General features: G+C 40.3%; 1 protein-coding gene across 1 annotated transcript; it reads right to left on the bottom strand.

The window, feature by feature from the left end:
* Positions 1-206: 206 nt before the first annotated feature.
* Positions 207-26,849, bottom strand: wipf2a (WAS/WASL interacting protein family, member 2a). The gene is made up of 8 exons (XM_087841451.1): positions 26,350-26,849; positions 16,967-17,106; positions 16,512-16,644; positions 14,639-14,746; positions 12,279-12,944; positions 10,509-10,736; positions 4,883-4,984; positions 207-2,208 (listed from the first exon to the last, which is right to left on the bottom strand). Exons 2-8 carry the CDS (start codon positions 17,024-17,026, stop codon positions 2,168-2,170), a joined length of 1,338 nt encoding a protein of 445 aa, XP_087697577.1. The 5' UTR covers positions 17,027-17,106; positions 26,350-26,849; the 3' UTR covers positions 207-2,167.
* Between the last annotated feature and the right edge of the window lie 5 nt (positions 26,850-26,854).

Below are 26,854 nucleotides of genomic sequence, written 5' to 3' on the forward strand. Positions count from 1 at the left end.
ATTGCTCTTGAAATCTAGATAAAGTTGTCTAAATTAGATTTAAGCTTTGTTAATGTTTAGAGAAACGAGACCAGCCAAGCGTCCACTGCATGAAATAGCTGTCAGTACAGAGTTCTGCCAATTTAGTAAAACATTGAGCAAGTGGAAGAAAAGCTACAAATACAGAAACTGAGCATAAAGAAACAGACACAATGAATCAGGTACCCTTTCCCAACAGGAATATATTTATTTGAAATTATTTCAAATGATAAAAACATGGCTGATAACGTGAATGACCACAGGGTTTTTGCTTTTCAGAGTGGACAAGGTGAGAACATGAGATAAGTAGAGGGGTCATCTGTGTATCAAGGTGAACATGATCCAGAAAAAGAAGTGGAGGTGCATCACTTATCACCTGCCAATCTGATTTTTTGAAAACCAGACCCCAAAAATGTTGGCTCATTGGTAAAAACCTCACATACATCAATTCAGCTCATTCACCTTTATGGCCAAATGTCCAGAGAAGTGCAACAAAGAATCCAGTCTGTCAGACCAAAGCTCACCCACTGGAACATTGTTAGAACTCTTAATCATTTGTCTTTTCCTATAGTACAAGCTTTTTACAACATAAAAATAGATCAATAACTATGATTACCATATTCCTTAAAGTAAATATACAATATTTATTGCATTTTCAAATAGACTTGTTTCTTATTTACTCCGTTGTCATCATCTTCCCCCAATATATGTCGTCATCATCATCAAAAAACTAATCACTGGTACCGATGAGTGACAACAGATTTGTGTAAGGCAAATACCAGCAGGAGGCGCTGCATCACTGAGAATGGACAGTCTGACCTGAGCCAGGATTTTTTTGTTCACTTTTTGTGCTGTGCACTGTAGAAAATGATGTCATTAGTGTTTTAAAGTGAAGCTTGATGCTTTCAAAGGGAGAAAAGAGAGGACCTCCATATATATTCCAACAATTCTCTGGCACTTAAGTGTTCCTGCATTTTTTTTTTAAGATTTTTGTTTTTGGTTAGCTGCTACCATCTACAATCTCTACAAACTGCTGCTTGCATAGCAATTCAACAACATTATCTTTCTCTGGCTATAAGGTCCTTCTTCGAAAGGGCCACCAGCAGCAAATCATGAATCAGAGCAGAGCTGAGCTTTCAGACCAACTTCCCTTGAAGATTCCTGCAAAAACAGATGATCCCTTGTAAACTCCTCCAAAAATGGTCTGCAAACCTTGGTCCAGTAAACAAATAATTAGTGTTGGACTAAAATGTGGCCCACACAGAACCCACAGTGAGCCTGAAGAAATATGCTGGCTATGTGATGGACAACCTGTCAGAACCATCAGGGGCAAATCAGTTTTATGTCGCATCAACATGATGTAGTCCTGATGTTGAAGGTGCGTATGTCAGGGTCATGCACAGTGTCTCGGTTAAGCAGTTTAGCTGCTGTGCAACATCATCTGAAGATGCAAATATGAACAACCCCAGATACAGGATAGAGTTACAAAAACAGGCAAGACTACAATCAAAGTATTATAAATGTCAGAACAAGTGTGTGGCGACTGCTGTCATGGTGAACCGTTTGTGAGACTCCACCTGCATTTGGCACACCGACTCAAGCACACCTTTACCTGGCACTGGTGGAATGGCTATTCAAGACAAATACTAATTAACAAACCGACAATAAGCCCCACATGTGTGGCAGTACAAATTTTTAGGGAAAAACTCGAGTTTATCTGCTCATATTCCCTACAAATTAATGCTGACACCAAAAAGCAATAACATAACAGAAAAAAGAAAATATGTTATTCTGAAAAATCACAACTATTCTTATTATTATTCTGAATAAGCATAAAAAAAGATGGAATGCAGAGATTTGGAAGTGTTCGGAGTTTGGTCCCGATATGTAGTGTCAAACAGAAGCCTCTGCAGAGTCGTCATCAAAGTGGTCCCAGTCAGTGGTTTTTGTTCTCTCGTGCAAAGACTGAAAGTGACCGCTGAGTAGTGTCAAACCTGCGTGGTGTAGTAGTGTTTACTTGGTGTTCACCTTGATGCTTCCAGCTGGTGGCTCAATGTTAGTGTATGTTTGTGATGTAGTGTGTTTATGATTCGAGTGCTTCACCACTCCCTCCTCAACGACACAGTTCAAGTCCCGAACTGAGGTCCGTTCACCTGCCCACAGGCGGCGCTGGAGGAGCTCCTCTTACGGCTGAGGAAAGAAGGTGGAGAGACAAAGTTAACTACAGCTCAGTCACACTGGTGTAAAGGGCATAAATTGGACATTTTGAGAAGAAAGTTCAAAACTAAAAAACAGTTCAATGAATAAATCTTTAAAACCTTAAGCCCTGACAGAAGGTCAGCTATTATTTTACAACTCACTCACAGAGAACCATTTTCAACCACAGTAGACTAGAAATTTAAAAATTTTGAGTTAATAAGCTGTAATTTTGAGAAATAACTCAAAATCTTAAGTTAGCTCTGTCAATCAGGGAGCTCGGTGAAGGTACTTTTTTTCCTTGTTACCCAGAAGCCAAGGTGGAAGGCATCATCTACAGCTGTACTTTTGACATGGTTTTACAAATGACATTGTTGTGTTACTAACTGAACTGCATGGCGTTATCAACAGCAGTTTGCTAATGTTTATTATGCACAGGTAGGTCACTGAAGAAGCTAAAACTGTTGCCCGCGTTTCCATTTTCATGAAATTTATTCGTGAATTCAACGTTGATAACTTTAGAAATACAAAGACCGTCTCCAATAAATCTCTTAGCTGAGATGATAATCCTGCGTTTGATTCAACCTGGAAACATCATGGCTCCTAAGACTTAAACTGCCCCCCCCTCTCCAACTCCCCTAATCGACAGGTTAATATTTAGTTTCACAAAACTCAAGTAGTCATTATAAGGAAGTAGGTAAGCTGTGATTAAGTTGGTGGCAAACCTTTACTGTGAAACAAAGGTCAGTGTTGCGTTATACCTTTCTCTTTTGGCATGTTGTAAAAAAACAGAAGAATACTTTTGCAGCTTGTGTGAGTCACTGAATACCTGTTAGCATTTCTATTTATGGCAGGATACCATCATAAAGATGTCACATCAATATTTTAAGAAGACAATTTGTTTCCTACACTGCAAATTACCATTGCCTGTTAATTAGTGCTTTTACATTTAGGTGTGTGTGCATATTATATATTTATTTTATAGGCAGAGAAGAAGAACTAGTTTCTAGTAATTATTAATTATGTCAATGCTGCTATAATAACACTGAATTTATAGGGAAGACACTTTCCAGAGCAACTCCAGAGCATGTGGAGCACGTGCCAACAGCTCTAAAAGACGCATGTAAACCAAACTGTTAGGATAGTGTCTAAAAAACACACACACAGCAGCTCAGGGTAATTTTTCATGAAACCCAGCTTCCTATATGGCTGCATCCTGACACATAACACAAACAGAGCAGTTTATATGGCAATAAAAACAATAGACTATGTGCATGTTAGCATATGCTACTTCCGGTGCGGAAACTCCTGTGGGGAGCTTTGTTTCCGGTGTCCTATTCGCGCCTTGTTTACGGTCCAAAACAAGTTAAGCAAATGAATGAATCAAGCGGCGATTTACATTTCTATAGATGTCTCGGGCATTTACCCAATATATCTGTAAATGATGTTCATCGACTTGTCGATATTTTTCCCCGCGCCTCAGAGCAAAAGAGAAAAGGGATTCAAATGTTATATTTCTCAGCTGTCCTTCGTTTATTGCGGGTGTTATGTTCTAAAAATAACCAGCGATAGGTGAAATCAAGTAGCCAATTTTATTTTTTGACGGTGCAAAATGTTTCGTGGACATCGTGGACATACAGCACTGCACTTCAGAGTCACACTGCTAGCGATCGATGCAGCGATTCTGTACTGTACAGGAGAGACGTCACGGAGGAGATCGTCAGCAGCGATCAGGACGCAGGACACAATGTGACGTAAAAAATAAGCATGAAAACTTGCACTAAAAAAATCTGTGAAACAGCGAGGTGAAAGGTGAACCGTGTTATAGCGAAGGACCACTGTAATTTTTAAGGTAAGTCACAACATACCCTTCGTAAATACTAATGTATAGAAACCGTTACCAGCAATCATTCATTTTTGTGTGGCTTTTTTCACGGTTTGTTGACATGCTGTGTAGGTGTGTACTTGACTAGCTGATATCGACATAACGGGGAAACATCTGGTTTGACTATTGTTGTTGTTTGAATGCTGAACATTTGCCTGTTTAGATCATAAGACCAGTCACTATACAGAGATGTGCTTCTGAATGTGGACGATGTGTCTTCTGCTGCAGTTCTGCTTGTGTTGAGTGATGTAAACAACTGATCGATCTAAACTCTTTAAATGTCAAAATTGATCATTAGATTTTTTATGACACAACAGTGGTGAGTGTTCCCACCTTCTGCTCTTTGTAACTTAACGCAATCTTTCCGTTTTTGAGTTTTGGACATGATTTTGGAGTATATCTTCGCAGTAGTGATTGACCGCAAAGTAAAGCAACCGGAAATGTACAACCCCACATCCCGTCTCAAACCAGGAAGTTAGCATTTTCTCGTGCACAGGGTCTATTGTCCACGGCTTAACTGAATCTTAAGGGGAGCTGGCATTCTGTTACATTTACACTGTGGGTCATGCTTCAGTCATACCACACAGATCATAACCTTTTCTTCTTGTTTATTCCTTGTTGTTTTACTGCTGTTCTAAGTGTTTAGCAAATGACACCTGGGTAAATAAAGTGACCGTGTCTGACAATAACACTATATTCTCCATGAGAATGCAGAGTTTTATTATTCCTGACAAAACAAGTCAAGTGGAGGGAGAGAAATGTGCTTCATAGTGTTCCTCATACCCGTGTTGGTCTTGCTGGGGTAGACCTTGTTGATAGGCCTGTACTCCTCTGGAGGTGGAAGGTCTTCAATAGGGTGGAAGTTGAACTTGGATTCAAAATCATCTGTAGGAGGAAGGAGAATAAACAAACGTTTTAAAATGTGCAGACACATCAAGTCACAAGTTTTAATTATTAATTGCATTTATTTTACAAAGAAAAGCCGATGGACAGTTTAAATGGCTTAAAACTTACGACTACTACTAACGCAAAATGAAAAAGTTAAATCTCAAACTTCTGTGGCTAAGAGATCATTTCCTAAACCAAAGTGTTGTAACAAATGCTTTAATGGATTTTTTTACTGCTTGCATAACTCATTTGCAACAGTACTGATACACCCAGAGTAACATCATCTTCTCCTTCAGCTGACACACAACATAACAGATGTGAATAGTAGCATAACAGACTTAGTGAAGCATGTTAAAGGCTGACACCCCGGTGTTTATGACAACTTTTGTGAGGTCAGTAAAGCTCTTATTTTGAAAATACTGAGGTATTAAACGGCCATCATCATCAAATTTTAACCTGATCATCATAAACGTTGTTAATGAATTAAGATTATTTCATTCTTTTTTAAAAATGTGAAACAGCAAACAAAGCACTGAAACAGAGATACGCACAGTGCAAAAGAATAAAGACAAACATGTTTTTCATGTGAGTTTCATCTATATAAGAGCGTTTCTAAATCTATGTACCGTCTTTTCTCTCTTTTTTTTAAAAGTTAACGTTAATTAGCCAAAGCCACTAACTATCATTAATGTTGGCACTAGGCAGCAAAGATCATCAGTCCTGCTTGTTTTTACTGTTAATATATAGTGTTCATTTAACAGGATAATACAATAATTTGTGTCTAAATTATTGCAATTATTGTTATGTTTCTCGTGATGTTTCTCCTAGAAAAACCGATGCCATGTTATTTTAAAGAAAGGGCTTTATTATGCCTTCTAGACCACTCACACTTGTTGTCTTTTTCTAACTGTATGTTCATGAACTTTAACATTTTGTAGCTCTCTGAGGCTTGTAGCGTCTGACGTGTCGCTCTCGGATTTGTTGCCATTTTTCTGAGCATTGCACAGTCTGAGTTTGGGGTGTACTTGCTAGCATGTCCACTCCTGGGAAGATTGGTAATGGTGTTGAATGTATCCCAACCTGTGAATAATCTTGTTCACTGTAGAATTATGGACTTCAAATGATTTATAACCGTTGCCAGACATTTCGAGGCAGCAACGTTTGTTCCTCAATCATTATTTACGTCTTTCCTCCTTGGCCTCGTGTCACCACATACCTGAATGCTGCAGGCAAGCAAGCTGCAAAACTTTTGCTTCTACTGGTGAGCTCACACTGGCTGGTGATCAGTTAATGAAGTACATTTGATAAGCCTTACCCTTTTCGTTCCTATAGAATTATTAGGGGTACACTTAGTTTAAAAAAACAAACAAAAAAAAACACTGCTTCTGCAATATGGCTTAGTTTTTGTTACATAAATAATGACATTATGTAATATGAAATGTTTTGTAGCTCCTTTGAGGTTATATTCCCATCATATTAAGCTCTGCTAAGGAACAGATTACCATTACATACATAAAGCCTAAGAATTGACAGAGGGAGTACTTTAAACCACCAGGCAAAAGTTTGCTTTTGTTTTTTTAATATCAAAAAATAAACAAAACCAAAAAAAAAATAAAAAAATAAATCTTTCAACCCCTCTCTCAAACAATTAGCTGATGAGCATGAAAGTTTTTACCCTATTCATTCTTCTCAGTCTGTAGTCACTGGTCCCTACCTTTGTATTATCAGAGCTGAGTCACATCTCAGTTTTTAGATTACAGCCACTACAGATCACCACTACAACATCTTTGCCTTCCCTACAGCCACAAACTCCAACCATCAAGCCTAGACAACAAAAATAAATGGTATTCTTTGGTTTGTCAAATGATAAAATAAGTCGTACAAGTTGCTTACTTCGTCTCAGCTCCCAGTTCTGTCAAACTGTGCACAAAAAAAGTCTTTCCTACAGGTTGATGATTTACTTCTTGTAGTGGTTCGCATGTCGAGAATTTACATTTATTCCCTAATCACCGGACATGCAAGCAATGACTGTTTATGCTCTCTTATGACATTTATTACTCAGTTTGAAAGAGCTGCTGAGGGACAGGATCACAAACTATCTTAGGCTATAAATCCCATGATCTGGATAATTCTCCCTTTATACAAATCACATAAATAGTGATTTGGTTTTATCATCATTTTTAATTCTTAAGTTTGACACAGGAAGTACACAAAGCCTCAGTAGTAATCTAGGAACCATAACTACCTTTTTGGTTTCCTGATGTGTGGACAAATCAGGAAACCAAAAGGGTAGTTTGCATAGCGTCAGGGGAGATTTGACTATCAACGGCGATTCGTCACAGTCACCTCCATCGCATCAAGATCATAAAGAAAGTTGACTAGTTAAGCAGCAGAAAAAGTGGTAGCTATTTGTATAAGCCTCAGCATTTCATCTCCTGTTTAAAAGAGCAGCCAGATCGAACCCCACATTCAGACAGGTGCCAACACTTGGGGATGTAGTGTTGATATAGCTCAAGTTCAGTTTACTCACTGCACAGATGTACTGGTGGTGCCCAAAGTTACTGAAATTAAGAGATATGTTTTTTCAAACATTATCCGAGCTTTTCAGGGATCAAAGGAAGGGGTAAACATCCAAAGTAAATGGTAAATGGCCTGCATTTGTATAGCGCTTTTCTAGTCCTTAAGGACCCCAAAGCGCTATACACTACATTCAGTCATCCACCCATTCACACACTGGCGATGGCAAGCTACATTGTAGCCACAGCTGCCCTGGGGCGCACTGACAGAGGTGAGGCTGCCGGACACAGGCGCCACCGGGCCCTCTGACCACCACCAGTAGGCAAACATTGGGGTTAGTATCTTGCCCAAGGATATTTGGCATGCAGCCAGGAGGCAGCCTGGGATCGAACCACCGACCTTCTGATTAGTGGCTTACCTGCTCTGCCACCTGAGCTACAGCCACCCATCCAAAGTCAATATGAAAGCCATTTATGGAGCAATAAGACAATTTAACATCCTCTCCTCTTCCTCTCCATCTCCTACTGCCTGCATAGGGACACCATCTCAAGAGAAATCATCGCCCCCTCCCTCGACAAAAACCATACAGTGCCTCAGATAAGGAACCTTGGTCCTCATCTGCCTCACTATCAACCGCTCCCCCAGAATGGGGATGAAATGGGAGTTACACAGTTACTGTAATTTAATTTAATTACCAAAAAGTTATCATTCACTTTATACTTAACTTTAACAGAAACCACCGTCCTAGTTCAACACTATAGCAGTAGGCCAGACACATTTACACAGGTATAAAACACTAGCGGCTGCCCTTCGTCCTCCCGGCAAAAAAGACTCTTTGGCACAAATCCCCTGGAAGTAAGATCTAGTTAGCAGGTTACTAACCCTACCAACCCCATCACCAGGTGTTCAACATTTCAACCATACTGTTGATTATAAATGACAGGTTTTTGAGTGCATGTGGCAAAACTATGTCCTTCCAACCCCATAAGGAAATGAACACTTCTATTTTACTAGGCCTTAGGGCTGCTCAAATAATCAAATTTTAATCTCGATTACGATCTGGGCTTTCAACGATCATTAAAAATGACTGAGCTGATTATTAGCCCCTCCCTCGTGCTTTACTCTCGCGCTGCTCCGTGTGGCAAATCGAGCGCACCTCTCTGCATTTCGAACACGTGTCACAACAATTAAGAGCAGCGGTCTCCAACCTTTTTTGCGCCACGGACCGGTTTGTGCCCGACAATATTTTCACGGACCGGCTTTTAAGGTGTCGCGGATAAATACAACAAAATAAAACTAGTACCGGTACCGGAAAAAATAAAATTTATTCCTAACACACGTGAAAAGACCCAGGAAAACCGAGTAAACGATAAAAACGATAACAAAATAACACTGAAAACCAATAAAAACCCTGAAAACTATACATTTCACACCTGAGCCTCAACTCTCGTGGCCCGGTACCAAACAACTCACAGACCGGTACCGGTCCGAGGCCCGGGGGTTGGGGGCCGCTGATTAAGAGGACCCGAGGGAAGCTCGGAAAGCTCAGCAGAAGTTATTTGGAGAGGAGAGTGACTGCTGTTGGTTGAAAAGAGAGGTAAAAAAACTTCAGTGGTGTGGAAACATTATGGGTTCGTGGAGTCAGACGTGTATCAAGGAGACATAGTGTGTAAACTTTGCTACAGTGTCGTAGCTGCACCACAGAGCAACACTGCAAAGTTCACTAAACATAGATGTTTACATTTTTCATTTATTTTTTATATTGCAAACATTTGCACTGTTATCAGTATTTGCACACTATTTTATATCATTTTTTGACAATCTTTAAAGTCATTATTATTGTTAAATAAATATCGTCAAATAATCGAGATCTCAATTTCAGTGAAAATAATCGTGATTATCATTTTTGCCATAATTGAGCAGCCCTACTAGGCCTAACAAAATCTTCTCTTCTAGTGACTCTGGTGGGTTTCAGACTTTCAGTCTTAATTTTTTATTGGGAAAACCAACTTCACAATCCCTTACAAGGCCACATTTTGTGTTGCGGCAGCCACGTAAGATCGTGAGATAAACATAATTTATTGAGCTTTGTAGTTATGCTCTCTTAATCACAATGTATTCCTACCAACATTATCGTAACACCATGGATAACCAATTTCCTTATAACAGGTTGGGCTTGTTTATTATTAGTACTAGATTATCAGCAGTATGATAATCTGGTTCATCCATCTTCATCTCTGTTTATCTCACAGTGCATTTTGTTGCACTAGCCTTCATTTGCCATTTCCTGCGTGTGTGTGGGTCTGCAGTATTGGCAAGTGTGGATTCATGTGAACTCTTTGTTTGTGATCACAGTTTGGTTTAAACAGCAAGCACTGGGCTGTTGTCCACTGTGCTCCAGTTATGGTTGATCTTCTGAAGCGTGTACAGTACCCTCTGTGTTCTTAGCTGATTTACAAATGGAGCGCTGGGTTTTCCACTCCTGCCTAACAGAACACACACATTGGCTGTGTGCTGCTATGCAAAGAGACTGTGTAGCAGAAAATTCAAAGAGAGGATGGGTGTGGATGGAGGTGTCAGGGTCCAATTTGAAAACCTCCACACATACAAAACCAGGCAAAAAGGTAACAAGCTACATTTAAGCCATTTTAGGTCTAACCTGTGAGCAAAGTCATGTAAATAAGATTTCACACATAAAACTGGGATGGTTATAGCTCATCTTTTTAGGATTTAAACAATGTCTGGAGAGGGACATTTATACATAACAGTTGAATTAACAATTTTAGGGATGTTATCCTTTTTTCTTATCCTTTTGCTAAGCTCATTATAAATATTTTAATTTGATAAATGGTGAAATCCTGTATGCTTTGTTTTTGCCTGCTGTGAACTGTGGAACCATTTGATCTAATTGAACTAGATTCAGTAGGATGTTAAAAACTGATACACAGTTATTTAGCAGTGGAATATGAAGGAGATGTTGCTGAAGCAGTCTCTTCGCACTCACCTATGATGGACTTAGAGGAGGAGCTGGAGGAGTAACCATTCCGGACAGGCGGGGGTGGAGGAGGGGGTCCAGCTGGGGTTCGTGAGGAGGAAGATGAGATGGAGGAAGAGGAAGGAGGAGGTGGTGGTTTATTGCCTCTGGAGTCTGAGCTATGGCCACGGTAAGGGGGTGGGGGAGGAGGGGCATCCCGATTGCCATTACGAGACCCAAGGGTGGGCGCCTGAGGAGCTGCATGGACAACATACACACAAACAAGTGATCACGAATTCATACTGAGGGTCAGATGAACGGCAGTGATTTTAATGAATCTGGTCAAGTCTGTGTTTAATGTATCAGTCGCTGAGGTCTCTCCACCATGATAAGAAAACTTGTAAGGGTACAAAGTCTTTACACAGGGGCTAAAACAGAAATATGAAATGAAAGTATTGACCCATGACTGTTCTACATTTAGTACAGACTCAAGTGTTACTCAGCAATCAGTAAAAACGTGTATGTATGTTGTGCAGAACAGAGCGAAACATCTCATTACAAGCATCTTTATTTCAACTGGTTTCATAACCAAACGTGAAACCAGGTATGATAGTTTCTTAAAAATGCTGTTTGTAACAAAGCAACTTAGAATATGCCACATGACACATTTCGAGTTCCTGTCACTGCATCACAGTGGAAAAAAAACAAACCCAAACATCTGTTCTCATACTGACTTTTAAAATATAGAGACTTCAGTACCAGCGAACAGTACGATTGAAACAAGTCTGTGCAACTTAATATTACGAGTGTGTATGGGGGAAAACACCAGGTGAACAGGAATGCTGGAATATTCCACAGGGCTACAGGAATGCAGAGGAACCAGGAGACCTTGTAGCAAATCGTTTCACCGTTCAATCACAAGCCAGAACTCACGCTAACAAGTGCCTTCCTGTTTTGTGTATTTGCTTTGAATTCAAATTGTGACTGTTTCCAGTGTGCCATAAATCTTTTCTGAAGTGGAAACAAAATCATCATTTGACACGTCAGACGTGGAGAACTTCATCTGTAACTAGGGCACTTTGTAGGTGTGGCTGTCCTAAATCCCCCAGTTTTTTTAAGTTTTGTTTTTAAACATCAGAAGCATCTAAGATGTGTCATCCACATGGCATCCACCCAACTTAGCATACTTACAAATACCAAAAAACAGCATATCTGCTCCGCATATTAAAATGTCCTAATGTCCTCACTTGTTGACAAAATAAGGGGGGAAAAAAGGTCATTTCTCAAAATGCAAAAGCAGCTGTAATTATAAGAAATATTATACTACTGTCAAGTATCTGTGCAGGAACTTGATGAAATGCTGCAGCCAAGAGAAGATTTATACATCACACAGAACAAGACGAAGCACATTTTTTTGTATCGTTCTGCACTACTGTCAGATTCAGAGGATAGAAGCCCGTCATGTGTAGAAAACGTTGCAGCGTTATCCTGGATTGTACCTTGAAGGTTCAGAGATAATGAGCCAAGGCTCGCTTTGCCTTCATTATAAACATTTCTCCTCAAAATAAAGAATAACGAGGTCTTCTTCAACGTTCACAATCAGCCATATCTTTATTGTATATATGAAGTAAATCTGGGCATTCAGACGATGAGTTGATTAATGGATTAGATCAACAATGGAGGTTAGGTTTCATGTCAAATTAGAGATGATTGAGAATGAACGAGAGAGTTTCAATCACAGGAAAAAAATAAATAAAAAATTGTGCAATGTTGCACTTTTGACAGATTTCTGGGACGTACCTGTTCTGCGTCCAGGTGGATCTCTGACAGGTGGAGGTGGTCTGTTAGACTGCTGAGAAGAGGATGACGATGTTAATGATGGAGGTGGCGGTGGGGCATGGCTGCGTCCTTGGTTGCTGCCTCCTGATGTGTGTTTTTTAAGAAGGGAGTTATTCCTCTGGGGAAGCTCTGGAGCTCCACCTCCATCGCCGTGGGATGGCCCATTAGAGACACCACCAGATGTGTGTGGTCTGTATGGCGGGGGAGGAGGAGGAGCAGAAGAGCCTCCAGTAGGTGGTCTGCTGGAGGACGGAGGTTTTACGTTGCTGGGCGGGGCTGGACCTCTTCCAGGTGTTGGTGGAAGGGGCTTCTCTCTGCTGTAAGAGGATGAGGAAGGTGCAAGAGATGCTTTCTGGCTTGGGGTAGGTGGGGCATTTCCACGGCCACCTCTGTTAAAGGGTGGTGGGGGTGGTGGTGCAGAGGTGCTGTGCTTCATCCCACTGCTACCGCTGGAGGAGTGGGATATGTCAGGCAGCGAGGGGCGGTGTGAGCGTGAATGTTCTGGTGCAGAGGGCTTGTTGGGGGGTGACGGTGAGGTGGACCGGCCTGTGGGAGGACGAGGAGCCGCTGACCGGGACCCCGGGGGCCGTAGCGCAGATCTGCCCAGTGAACCACCAGCAGGACCGTCTGTGTGGAAGACAGAGAGGCAGTGTTTAAGTGCAGTACTGGCATGGGCTACAGCTTCAAGAAAAACAGTTTCATTATGAATTCATCACATTATTTTCTTGAATAATTTTATTTAGTTTCCCCCACCACTCATAGAATTAAAGTTATGGCTTCATTATAACTAATCTCAACACCTGAAACCCAACAGATGCTCCTTTATTTATATACAAACGGGAACATTACAACCTCTCATCAAAGCAGCTTTGATAAACAATTTGACAATGGACTAATTCGTTAATTGAATACTGACACTTTTAAAAAGGTTATGTGTTTTTGCAACAGGCTGGCAGGAACAAAGTGCTTCAAGCTACAACCTCGCCTCTGTCAGTGCGCCCCAGGGTGGCTGTGGCTACAATGTAGCTTGCCATCACCAGTGTGTGAATGTGTGTGTGAATGGGTGGATGACTGGATATGTAAAGCGCTTTGGGGTCCTTAGGGACTAGTAAAGTGCTATATAAATACAGGCCATACAATTTAAAATTGATCAATTGCCAAGTTATGTCTATTATGTGTAGACAAAAAAAAAAAAACAGTAAAAAAGAAACAGCAGCCAATGTCCAATGAAAGCCTCGAGAACTACAGCTAAAGAGCACTGTTTCTTGGAAGCAAGTATTATTGTTTTGGAAGCAAAATAATAAGGAAGTACTTAAGGACTTAACACTCCCAGTGAGTCTCATACTCTCGCTCTGAAACTCCTGCTGTCACCATATTTTTCTCTATCGGGTAATATATAAACACGCACGCTCAATGCAGTGTGCCAGGTAGAAATTTTTCCTGGTTGGGGATTAATGATGCATTCGCAGCATGTGGGAAAAAAATAATTACACGCAGACAGCTTAATATTTCCATGGTAACTTTTACTTAATGGTTACAATAAAGCCATTTTAACCAACATACGTGGGAAAATCTCACAATTTGATATATCGCCGAGCCCCATGTGGATGAGTTAAATACTACAATCAGATGATTTTTGCACAAATCAGTCACATGACAGACCTGTTGCTCACTGATTCGTCGATAATACTGCTTTATATACCAACCTCTCGCTAAACTGTGCAGTACAATCTTGTGGTGTTGTTGCTGTACATTATTGCTTAATTAGTGAGGGGGGTGGGTAACCAAGTTTGACCAGCTTATGGTTACATTAACACTAGTTGGAAACTTTCGTTTCTCCACGGAGCTACACTTTTGACTGCTAAGATCTTATATTCATCCATTATAAAAATCTCAAACAAGCAGCAGAAGAAGTTAAAGGTTGAAGCTATTTGCTGCATATGAAGTGTAACAGTTCAATAATTTAACATTCAACTAAAATAGTAAGTTTTAGACTTTCATTCATTATTAATGGTCCAAGCATTGTGAATTTTTGCAGTGTAAATTATTTATTTCTATAACCACAAAATGATGGACAGAAAAATAAAAAGTACAAGCTTGGGAGAAAAGCCAAAGGAGCTTTATTCTCTCTCTTCATGTGCCGTTTCTTATTCTGGAATAATCTGCTGACAGATGTAATGTGCATGACAGGGTTTTCCCTTCAGAGCTTTGACTTCAGGTGTCCTCTCTTCTTGTTATTTACTCACACTAATGATAACGGCTGATCCAAATACAGTAAACTGGGGCAAACACGTATGTGCTAAATAGCATAAATGTTTTACCTCCAATTGGGCGTAACTTTGGCACACCTCCTTGGAAAAGGCCGCCCATTCCTTTTGGGGCTCCACCTCCAAAACCGCCACCTCCACCACCACCACCACCTCCAGATTCTGCGGGGGGCAAACAGAAATACATTTTAATATTCAAATATTTAGAGAACCTAAGACTTTATCATGGAAAACTGATGGGAATAAGCTGTTACACTGCAGAGTAAGAAAAAAAACTGTTCTTTAATTTAACTAATTTTATCAACAACATTTTAAAGGTCAAGTTCAGTTTCCTTTTTCCACTTAAACATATTTTACATAAATTTCTAAAATATATATACCACCAACAATGAAAAAAATTAAAGGGAACTCTTAAACCACACATCATTACTGACATACAGCAAGACGACTTATTGAAAACAAACATGCGCTGTCATTCACCTTTTTTCCCCCCCAACATCTATTTGTTTATACACTACTTTGCATTTCCACAATGTGTCTTTTGTCCTGTGCCCCCCACCCTCACTTCCACCACCCCACCTTATTGTAGCAGATGGCAGAGTTTTCTTCCTGTCAAAGAGAGCTTTTTCTGCCCACTGTCAGCAAGTGTTTGGTACAATATTAAGCACCCCGAGGTGACTATTGTTGTGATTTGGCAGTAGGGATGGGTACCAGTATCCGGTGCCATCATGGCACCGGTTCTGTCATAAACGGTAGTAACCAGACCGAAAAGCAGCGCACATTTCGGTGCTTTTTTTCCCTGAGCTGTGATACACTTTAGATTCTAGCCAATCATTTTACGTTTCCGAGGATAGTAGGCGGGTCCAGGTACATACGTTCTTTTAGAGCAGAGCTACAGATTAAAAATGCCCAAGGCAAAGCGGTCAAAAGTCTGGCTGTACTTCACAGCAAAAGATGCAAACTCAGCAGCCTGCAACAAGTGCTTTAAGCTGATACTGTGATACTGTCAAAGGAGGTAACTCCTCAAATCTGATGAAACACCTGGCGACGCATAGCGTTTTTTGTTTTTTTTTAAAAGCCGAGAAATGCACCGTATTTGATAGCTTGCTGCGAGACCTCACACCGAGCACATCTACTGCGGGTGGTGCCTGTTATCGGACCCGGAGTTAGCAACATCACCCAAAAACCCGAAGAGTAGAGTCCTGGCCCCTAGCCCTGCCAGTGTAGCAGAAATGATGAGGATGATGATGGCAGCAGCAGCCGTTCTTCTCTGCGTGAGTAGCTTAATGTTGTTCGTGTGTAATTTACGTTGAGTAGGCTAACCACGTTATTACATTAATGTATGTAAGGTGAACTAGCAAACACCGTCATAGTTACATGCGGCTGTCTTCTTGTTTGATGGCAGATACTCCCTTCACCCTGGCCAAAAAGGCTAAAATGACCAAAGAAAAAGTGGAAAACAGCTAAACATGAGAGGTTTTTGGACAAAGTTTGTGTTTTTTCCATTGTTTAAGCACTGCTTCCAGCCAAGAGTGATATCATATATGCCCCATAGCTGCAGAAAAGGCTAACATTGTTATCTTTTTACAAAAAAACAGCTGAACATGAGAGGTTTTTGGACCAATTGTGTGTTCTCCATTCTTTAAGCACCGGTTCGAGCACCGGCACCGTTTCAAAAGTACCGGTTTGGCACCAGTATCGGATAAAACCTAAACGATACCCATCCCTATTTGGCAGTATATAAATACAACATAATTTTAGGACTTCCATCCTCGTGTCAGGGTCACTACTCTAACCTTAACCCAGGCTGGGAGTCTGTTGCAGGGCTAACACAGCGACACAGAATGATTCTTTTACAGGACATTTTGAATCAACTCGCAGGCAGTACATCGGTTGGGATTTGAGTTTGTGTATAAAACAAACTTACTCTCTATAACAGGAGCACTCCGGTCATTGACCTGGCCGACCTTCTTTAGCTTGGCGCCTTTGTGGATGTCTGACAGCAGTGCTCCTCTGCCTTTTGCCTCAGATGAGCTCAGTTTGGGAGGAGCTGTGTTTGCCTGTGGAGACAGTTAAAAACTTTGCAAACAAACTTCCGGCTCCTTTAGTTAGAACAGAAAGTTTATTGAGCTCGCAATGCAGACTTAAAACAAAGATATAGTTTAGTAGCAGCTTTTGGTAATTTAGCTTCTATATCTGACTTTTCCCATTGTTTCAGGGACAAGCACGTCTTGTGCATATTTGCACCGTGTTTTAATATAAACAAATTTCTCACAGCACATAAACATCTCAGGTCAAATTAGAGATCTGCTGCAAGGAAGTGTATAACTTGTCAGTTTTCAGTGCAGTGTGTTGTGATGAATATTTGATCGGGTCACTGACCTCATGGAAGGTTGGAGGGGGTGGGGGTCCTGGAGGAGGAGGAGGGGGAGGAATAGGCATCCTGACTCTGCGTTGGCACCGTTCTGTGTGGGGTAAAGGCCGGTGACTTCACCGTCTCTGCTGGAACAATACGCTGGCTCCTGAAAATGACAGAATATCTCAACTGATAAAACTGAAAGCCAATTCGGTTGTTAAGTGATGACGTATGAACCCAGTTTCTATTCTGTATTTATTAAGGCTTTTCTGTTTTTAACATGTTTTAAAACACAAGTTTTGTATCTTGTTCTATTTAATCTGAACACGCCCCTAAAAAAAGTCAGTGATCACTGTCAGTCTCTCTCGGTTTTTATTACCACTATTCATCAGCACGTTTTAAAGCTCAGTGTTTAAAACCTCACGGTGTAACTGCAGCCCAGCCCATGCAGACTAACTTCGCATGGTGGATGGATTATCTCAGTTGTTCTCCTGACTGAAATTTGGTCCATTTACAGCATCCTTTGACCTAGGGCTGCACGATTAATCGTTAGAAAATCGCGATCTCAATTCATACTTATGTGCGATCTCATTTCCAAATGACAACGATTTAAAAAAAAAAAAAAAAAAAGACGACGACTGTACCGCATTTTGATCCGGGACGTAATCTGCATGAAAACAAGCGCTCACTCTTCCTGCTCAGCAAATGACGAGGGCGGAGCCTTATACCACGTGATACGAAGCTGGCTGCTAAAATTGGCAGGGAAAAAACAACGGAGAGCACGTCAGGGATGACGAGAAAGTGACAGGAGAAAATCCGTCCCGGTCAACCACCCAAACATCAATAACGGGAACCTTATACAGCGCTTCTCTATACCCGTCAAACTCCCGCAGGCACAAAGAAATTACGGAGGCTATCACTTATCACCTGACCAAAGATATGGCTCCATCAACACTGTGCAAAACGAGGGATTTAGGAAAATGATCAACACCCTAGACAAACACTACACAGTGCCGTCCCGCAGCTATTTTTCTATTGTTGCACTACCTGCTCTATACACGCAGTGTCGAGCAACGGTGGAGACGGAATTTCAAGCAGTACAACATTTTGTGGCAACGACAAAACGTGAGACATTTGTTGTTTTTATGTTTATTTATTGTTTTTATGTTCAGTCTCAACTGTTACGAAGTTGATGTGCAGTTAATAAGCGCAATAAATATTTATATTGGAAAAGAAAATCGTGATTCTCATTTTATGCAAGATCGTGCAGCCCTACTTTGACCCTGACTGTCAGGAACCCTTACATTAACTTTTATTGAGTGGAAAAAAAAAAATTGCGTTCATCCTCCAGCTTCACTGTGTTCACATTATACTAGCCACAGCTGTGTAGTTTTGTCTGATGAAGCAAAGGTTTAACTCGCAGTAAGGGTAAAACTGCACATACTGTTGTACCAGTGTAGTAGTAAAAAAAAAAGGCCCCGTCTAGAATATGATGTAACCCTAGTTCCAAGAGCGCGCGCACACACACACACACACACACACACACACACACACACACACACACACACACACACACACACACACACACACACTTCCACCACAGGAGCTTTCCCAACCTTTTAACCTTCTGTACCCTTTAACAGCAACAGCTGGATATGCCGTATTTCCCCATAACAGCCGTGGATTACTGGAAACCTTCTATTGCTGTCCGGGTATATAAGATATTGTTGTATATACATTATATTTTTATGCATTTAATTAATATTAACACTTAAAAATAAATTAGGAATTAAAAATATGTCAAATATTTTATAAAATGTTAAAACTTCATTGTGTAGTATCCTTGTCTGCTTGTCTTTTCAAATAAAGTCCAATATGGACCAGCGAAGCTCACTTATGAGACGAGTTGTTGAGGATACCCCGAACTTGCCTGTGAGTAAACACTGCTGGTTTTGTTCAGCGCTAGTGAATTTTGTTTTTTTGTTTTTTGAAGTAAGTGACTGTCAGCTGTCTGGAGACAAGAGGCTTGCATGTCTAATGGCAGAGGAGGCAGATGAAGATGAGGAGGAGACAAATGATGAAAATGTAAATGTACAAATCTTGAATGGCACTTAAATTAAGACAAACTTGGTAAGACACTTTTTCTTTTGTTGGTAAGTGCAGGTGTTTTGAGTGTTCATCAAATGTCTCTTTTTGTGGAATTTAAAGGAAACTCAAGTATTAAAATAGAAGCCTACTAAGGCATAGAGGGTTAAGGAACTTATGCAGGATTTGTCGTCTTTCATCAGCATCTCTTTATAAAGCCCTTTGGCAACGAAGAGAGAAGGTATATGGGAATTCAAACAATGCAGAGGCTATACAGATAAATTTGCATGGAGCCCTTAGATCAGGGGTCGGCAACCCGCAGCTCTTTAGTCCTTACAGTGCGGCTCCACGTGGTTTGGGAAGTATTTAGCTGAAGTGTATTTTATTTATGTTAGTTCTTTTTTTAACTTGTAGTTCTAAATTGGAAGATTATTGTGATATTGAAATATAAAAATACAATTATATTCTATTATTTTTTCATCGCTCAAAATAAGCGTCACACTCGCAGAAGCCGGTGTACCCGCTGAAACGCCTTGCATTTATCGAGACTTTCAACCCCAGGTAGGCCAATTATGGATCCACATTATGTCAGCAGCTGTTCTCCACCGTGAACTATGTTAAAAACAAACACCGCTCACGCCTCACAGATGACAGCTTACAGTCCTGCATAAAGATGAAAGTGACTTCGTACAGCCCCGATTTGCAGACGCTGTGCGCAGAGGTTCAGGAGCAGAAGTCCCATTGTAAACATATCACGGCAGACCCGACGATGTTTGCATGAACACGCTTTTCAGCATCTTTTTATTGACCACTTTTCACACACAGTTGCTGTACGCATACAGCCGGCTGTAGCTTTTCAGCTCACAGCCCGACACACACCAACACAACAGCATGGATAGCGCAGACGTTAAGGCGGCGAGGCGTGATTGCGAGTGCCGCTCAGGTGCGTCCGCCTCCCCTGCAGTGGCGCTGCAGACCACGCCCCGCCACACACATTAACCAGGTAAAATACATATTTAGGCAGAATTTTGCAAATATCTATTTTTCCTCTTTCAGCAGCATAGTGCTTTTTTTTCCAATTAATTTTTAAAAGTCAGGTCAAGGCTCCACAAGCCCAAAGGCGATATGAGGGTGGCGGCTCACAACAGTTTTTGTTTGCTACATAGATCATTTTAGTTCAGCTGGGTGTCTTTCCTTTTGTTATGTTTCTTTAAGAGTTCAAAATGTGTTAATTACATAAATAAAATGTAAATTTTCTCTGTAGCACTTCATGGATTTCATAAACACCTTAGTTGTTCACACAAAGCATAAAGGAAAAAACAATATATGCAGTGTTATCTTCATTTTAGATGTCAAAAAGCATTTGCGGCTCCCAGTGTTTTCTTTTGCATGGAAACCGAGTCCAAATGGCTCTTTGGGTGTGAAAGGTTGCTGACCCCTGCCTTTGATCAATATAGCCAGTTACAGGGCAAATGCGAATGTTCCAGCGGTCCCTTCGTGCACCGCCGATGACATAATTACGCAACTATATCAATTTATACTCGCTGTTACAATGCAGGTAGTCCTAGCTGCAGTATTCTCCCTAATGGTGATGTCACTACTAAGACAAAACGTCCATATCAGCGCTGTTAGGGGAGGAGAAGCAGCCAAAACCAGAAGCAAAGAAATTGTAATTTTTTTCCCCAAAAGTTTCTTCCACAAACTGTTGCAACATTTCCCTCTGTACAATCTGTTCATCACTGAGCTTCTTTACTGAGATATCATTAAATGGCTCTAAAACCAATGCAATCATATACAAATATCTTCAACCCACCTGTAGCAGATGCGGCACATGTTGTAGGCTACACAAATCTAGATGGGCGTAACCGGCAGAAATGGCGGCTAGCAACAGCAGGTGTAATGTTAATGTTATGCCGTTCATGAGGCACTGCACAGCGGGTGTAATGGATCCCACAGACTTTAACTCGAACCAACTTTTAAATCAAAGAATATGTGCTTAATAAAATAAAATAAAAAAGCCACAAGGAACACTCACCATGATTGCAGTGGATAATTTTACCTGTTTTGAACACCACTGCATTTGAGTTCGTTGTATGTTAAACATCCTATGTTCTTAGCACAGCAGGAGCTATGCTAGTGGACCAAGAACAGCACAAACAAGAGCAGCCCACATTACTGGCTGTTACATTTTGACACTGCTCCCGATGACACTAAACAACTACATTATGTAGATGTCTGTATGAAAAGCTCTGCTAAACAACAACAACCTGCCAATCCACAACCATTCCAGGCATTTTGGTTCCTCTATCTGAATAATGAACCAGGCTTTAAAACAAGTTTACAGTTTACAAACCCTAAAGTTTCACTAAAATCCTCTCAATAGCTGCAGCAACTCTTAACAGGTTTGGCTAAGTGGTGCTGAATGTGTTTCTTTCAGTTCAAAACTGGAAGCTAATCAAATATCAAAAAGGAGAGAAGAGCAAGCATCAGATCCACAGAACAATTTTTAATCCAAAGAATAATTAAACATTTAACCAATCCTGTGTTTTTGTTTTTCTTCTACTGATCAACTTCTTGTTTCACATCCAAAATAAGAACAATGCATTTAACCAGCATCCAGGCAGAGCTAACAACAGGAGAATGTTCATTTTAATGTGAAGAGCTGAGTGTTTTCATATGGTTTCCTTTAAATGTTCTTCACTTTGTGCCTGTGTCACTGTTAAATGCAACTGCGACTTGGATTACTCCCATGGGAATTGGGACAGTTTGCACAATACAGTTGACAAGACTGTTATGAAGCATGATGCTTGAGATAAAGGATGAAATGACAGAGTTGTTCTGTCGTTCAAATTTCACTTGTAATCTTGTGTAAATCCTTAACTGTTCAACAATGGAGTGAGCCCTCAGGTAAAATCCAATATGAAGTGTCACAACATGATTACTCATTTTAAAGCGTCATCAGTTTTATAAGGCTTAAGGTGATGAAACTGACTCCACCTATTTGTAGGACAGAACTGAACCAGTTGTAAGATTTTTCTGATTATATAAAAAACACACACACCTACACCTAACTGTAACGAAACAGAACTTCTCATGTTGGTATTACACAACTTTCTATTAGTGTAGACTGGACATAGCTGTCAGGCATGACACAGTTTCTAAGAGTCTGCATTTCCAATTCTATAGTTCGGATGAAGAAAGCCAAGACGCAGCAAACGGCATCACTGAACAAAGCGTCTTCCGTCTTGTTGTCATGACTGTAGTTGACGTTATGCCAACAAGCAGCTGGTGATTGTGTTATGTTACTGCGAATAGATAAAAGCCCCTGAAGCTAGTCGCTCTTAGGGATGATGCTCAGTAGGCAGGTTCCTAAGAGGGTCCCTCGAACTAGGTAGGTAGACTCGCTTTAGACGTGTCTCTACAGAAAGAATCCAACGCCTCAACTTTACTCTGAATATTCCCCTAAAAAATAAAAAATCATTTCAGGGCTTACTCCACCCACAGAACAAAAAGGTTTTCAGTTGTGGGTGTAAAGTAGGGGTGTCAAACTCCAGACCTCGAGGGCCGGCGTCCTAAAACTCAAATGTGTCCCTGCTGCAACACACCTGCATAAAATTAGTAGGTCATTAGCAAGACTCTATAGAACTTGACTGCTGAGGTGGCAACCCCCAACCCTACTCAAGTCATTTTAAATAAGGTAAGTGTTTGGAAATATGTACTTCTAAAATAACTTTTATTGCACCATGTTTATTCAGTCATGAGCTCTGTAACATGAACCAAATGGCTGCATTGCAACCTCAGCATATAGTCTTGCTAATGACTTGGGTACTTTTGTGAAATCTAATGATCTCCCCTGAACTTTATTTGGAACGATGTCCCTTTGGTGGAAAAGGGGTAAGAGAATCAGTTAATCAAAAAGTCCTGTTCCCTGCACAGATTTCCTGCAGAGGGAACTAGAGATGCCAACTGCTGACTGGAATAGGCCTGGTTTTTTTTAGCTGATCAGCCGTGACAGATGACTGATCAATTTCACATATATTTTTCTTGGACTGGAGCCTCACTTGTCCGTCTCCAGAAACATGGCTTCGGGTAGCTATAATGCAGACAATGACTAAGTTATTGATTTGGTCATAGACAATACCCCTGTGAAACAAAATCTAACAAGTAATAAGTGTATCTAGGTGTCTCAAATGCTAATGAAATAGCCAGTTTAACCACTGCTACTTCCCGTTAGTGCACAGACTCAACTGGTTTCAAAGTCTTCCCTTTATTTTCTATTGCAGTAATTTCAGTTGAAATAAAAGTTGTTCAATGTTTAGTGGCTCCAACTTCAACATCTGTATCTCCCAATACAGTGGCACTGAAATCCAACTAGCAACTAGGATTAGGTTGGTGTAAATACAGGGTGACGCAAGTCTGTAACACAATGGAATAGACTGGAGTTTTTATCTATACAATAAGCTCTGGCCACTAACTTAAATCACATCGGTCACTTGACATTTGTTTGAATTAGACTGACTCCTGACACAAGTCTTGTAATCTGGGGCCGTTTTAGAGGAAAAGGGTTGATTACTTAATAATTTAGCCATTTTGAGGTTATTCAAGGCATTATTGATCAATAATGACCTGAAGAAATTAGAGGTGGGAATCACCATACATCCCACGATACGATATTATTGCAATTTTTTAAAATATTTTGCAATATTCAGATTCTGTACATAAAGGTAAACTTTGATATTAGCTAAATGAATATTGATAAAGTCTCACACTCAGTCTTTCTCTCATTTCAGTTTTATTGTTGACAAACTGAACGGTTTGTATTACAGTCTAGTCCAACTTAACTGAATGCAACCATCTGGTACAATTATAGCTATTCTGAACTATGCAATTTGTGAAAACTATGCAGCCCCTTCAGCAACTGAAGAATTTGAAAGTAAATTAAAACAAAATATAATTTTACATTAAATAAAAAAGTTTTAAACTTAATTAAAATAAAACATGTCTTAAATTAAAATAAGTAAACTGTCATGTTTATTGCTGCCAACAAAAAAGTTAAACACATTTGGACAGTGAAGGAATGTCAGGATTCTTGCTCAGAAAAAGGATCAACATGCTCTGAAGTCAGAGCACAAAAACTTTTTTGTAACAAAATATCGATTTCTGCTGTCCCTGTATCGATACATTATTAGCAAACAAAATATCACGATACTACACAGTATCGATTTTTTCCCCCACCCCTAGAAGAAATACAGGACAGTGCGTTTTCATCCACTATGAAATTAGAATAGCACTTTGCCCATCTTTGCGAGAAGGTACACTAAATATAAAACTTGTTATACAGTCAGTTTAGCGAGATAAGTACAGCTCTGTTTGACCCCTATTCATTTATATATATATATATATATATATATATATATATATATATATATATATATATATATATATATATATATATATATATATATATATATATATATATATATATATATATATATATATATATTTTAAAAATCCTGTAATCACACATGTATATGATGGACATCATTTTCCAGTATTGGAAAGTTTTGATTTGAAAAGGCTACCAAAGTTTTTGTACTGAATTTACATTATAGCTAATTATATTATATTAAACTGTGTCCATCCTGCATATAATACACCTGTACTGAAACTGCTCTAAATGTCAAAGCTTTTCACACAAAGAGTGTCTGAGGTCACTGGATCTCCCCAAACCAGTTAGCTGTCTGGGCTCATTGTTGCCTCATGCAGGCAGTTGGCTCCTCGCCCCGCCCTCACCTCTTTTATGCTCCAGTCCTCGGGCAGCATGGTTTAGGGCCGAGACAGGTTTTCACCGAGGGAAACTAAAGGAATCTTACCTAGCAAGCTCGCTAGTCAGGCATTGACGTGGGTTAAAGCGAACCGCACAGCAGCAGATTTACGAAAACTGAGAGTAGGGGGTTAGCAAATATTTCAAGATCTGTCTGGTGTGTAGAGTAACTGTAGTCTCAAATAGACCTATTTCAGTGACAGTCATTAAATTAAACCAGCAAGAAAGGAGGAAAAAAGGTGTGCAAATGGCTATTACACAACTCAAGGATCCATCGTCACATATTTACTTTATTATGAGATATCACAAAATCTCTGATTTAATCTTTATATCTTAAAGCTCTGATTTTAGAAACTGTAACTAGTAACTGTTGTTTATGCTTTTAATAATTCTTTGCAGTTCTTTAAGTGACAACCCAAACTGTATAGAGCCAAGAAGACCTCAGATTGTTGGTATAACACTTCAGAAATACTGAAAAGGCTCTGTGGTTTAAATAAGATATGATAATCAAATATTACCCAGGCAGTAAAAAAGCTCATATAGTTGGCAGTCATGCCCTGGCAAAAGCAACAGGTCCTGACCTTTGACCCCATAATCTAACTAATCCTGTCCATTCAAGATCCAAGTAAAAACGAGCTCTTAAGTAGGTCATGAGGCTGAGATTTGCTCATCATTAAACTGTTCACCCAAACAGTTGGTAAACAGCCATTTGATGGCAAGAAGTTTCCCCACATCAACAGTCCGGCGATGTACAGAGAAACAGAGCCAGAGAGGGAGGGCTGTATGAGGAAGTAGGATGCTTTTGTGGTTAAGGAAGTACGCTGAGCTTACAGGCCTGTAACACTGTGTGTGTTTCTAGGCTTTAGGGGGTGGAGATGGCCCCATATAACTAAAACAGAACCTCAATTGTGTGCTCAAGACATTCTTTAGAATAAAAAACAACATTTTCTACTGTCAGCTTTTTTCAACATGTAGAGACCAGATAACTACCATAAAACCAGGGAAGGAAGACACATTTGTACACTATGTAGAAATTTAATTTTTTATTGCGTTGAGCTTAATGAATACACGAGGCAGAAACTAATAATCGATTAGTCGAAAACTGGCATCTATTTTGTTTTCAAATAAACATTTATATTTCCGTGTGCCGGATAGTTTCATGACTTACAGTGTTTGAGACATGTTTACCCTACTTGGGTATGAAATGACAAAAGTAGTCTATTTAAATACCGATATAGTGATGTTTTTTATAGTATGACATTTGATGCCTTCGCATAAGTACATAATTCCTTATACCTCTGCACACCGCTGCATAAACATAGTTTTTGTTGGACAGACCTCCAGCTAAGAGAAACATGAAAACAGTAACATAAACGTTCGTCACACACATGATCCAAAGGCCTAGCCAGGTTGTGTAGCCGCTCCCAGGTAAAGGGAGAGTGAGCATACATACCTGGCGGAGGCTAACTTAAACTTGGTTAGCATTACGAATTTACTCACCCTTGCTCGAACAAGCGGATGTTTGCTAGTCTCGTCCTCCTAAACAACATGAATGGGAAGTGTCGATGTAGAAATCCTTCGTAGGGGAGAGTCTGACCCCCCTTCCAAAAAAATGATGGGAGGGTGCTGGTGAGCTGTGCTGGCGTAAGTTACCAGCGACACTAGCAGGTTAGCTAGCTAGCTGTCGATGGTTTCAACGGATCGGCTCGCGGCGGGTTCACTGGAGCTAGCCGCAGTTAGCTGCTTTGCACCGAGCTGTTTACTTTCCAGCTGTCAATGTCAGCGCAGTCCGGCTGCCTGCAAACTCTGTCCGCAAGAGGTCTTTGAGATAAATAGTGCATTAAACAAAGTGCTGGGCGCGTCTGAGAACCACTTTTTATCAGTTTTGGGTAGCTATAGAAAACTTTACCTGCACTCCTGACCTGCCAGCAGAGCCATATTCCCTGCTGACACCGTTTTATCGCTCTCTTCTCGGAAACCCGGAAACAAGCAGAGCGACACAAAA

This window comes from Neolamprologus brichardi, chromosome 6 (genome assembly GCF_056152115.1).
Source record: "Neolamprologus brichardi isolate AB-2024 chromosome 6, ASM5615211v1, whole genome shotgun sequence".
NCBI classification, from domain to species: domain Eukaryota; kingdom Metazoa; phylum Chordata; class Actinopteri; order Cichliformes; family Cichlidae; genus Neolamprologus; species Neolamprologus brichardi.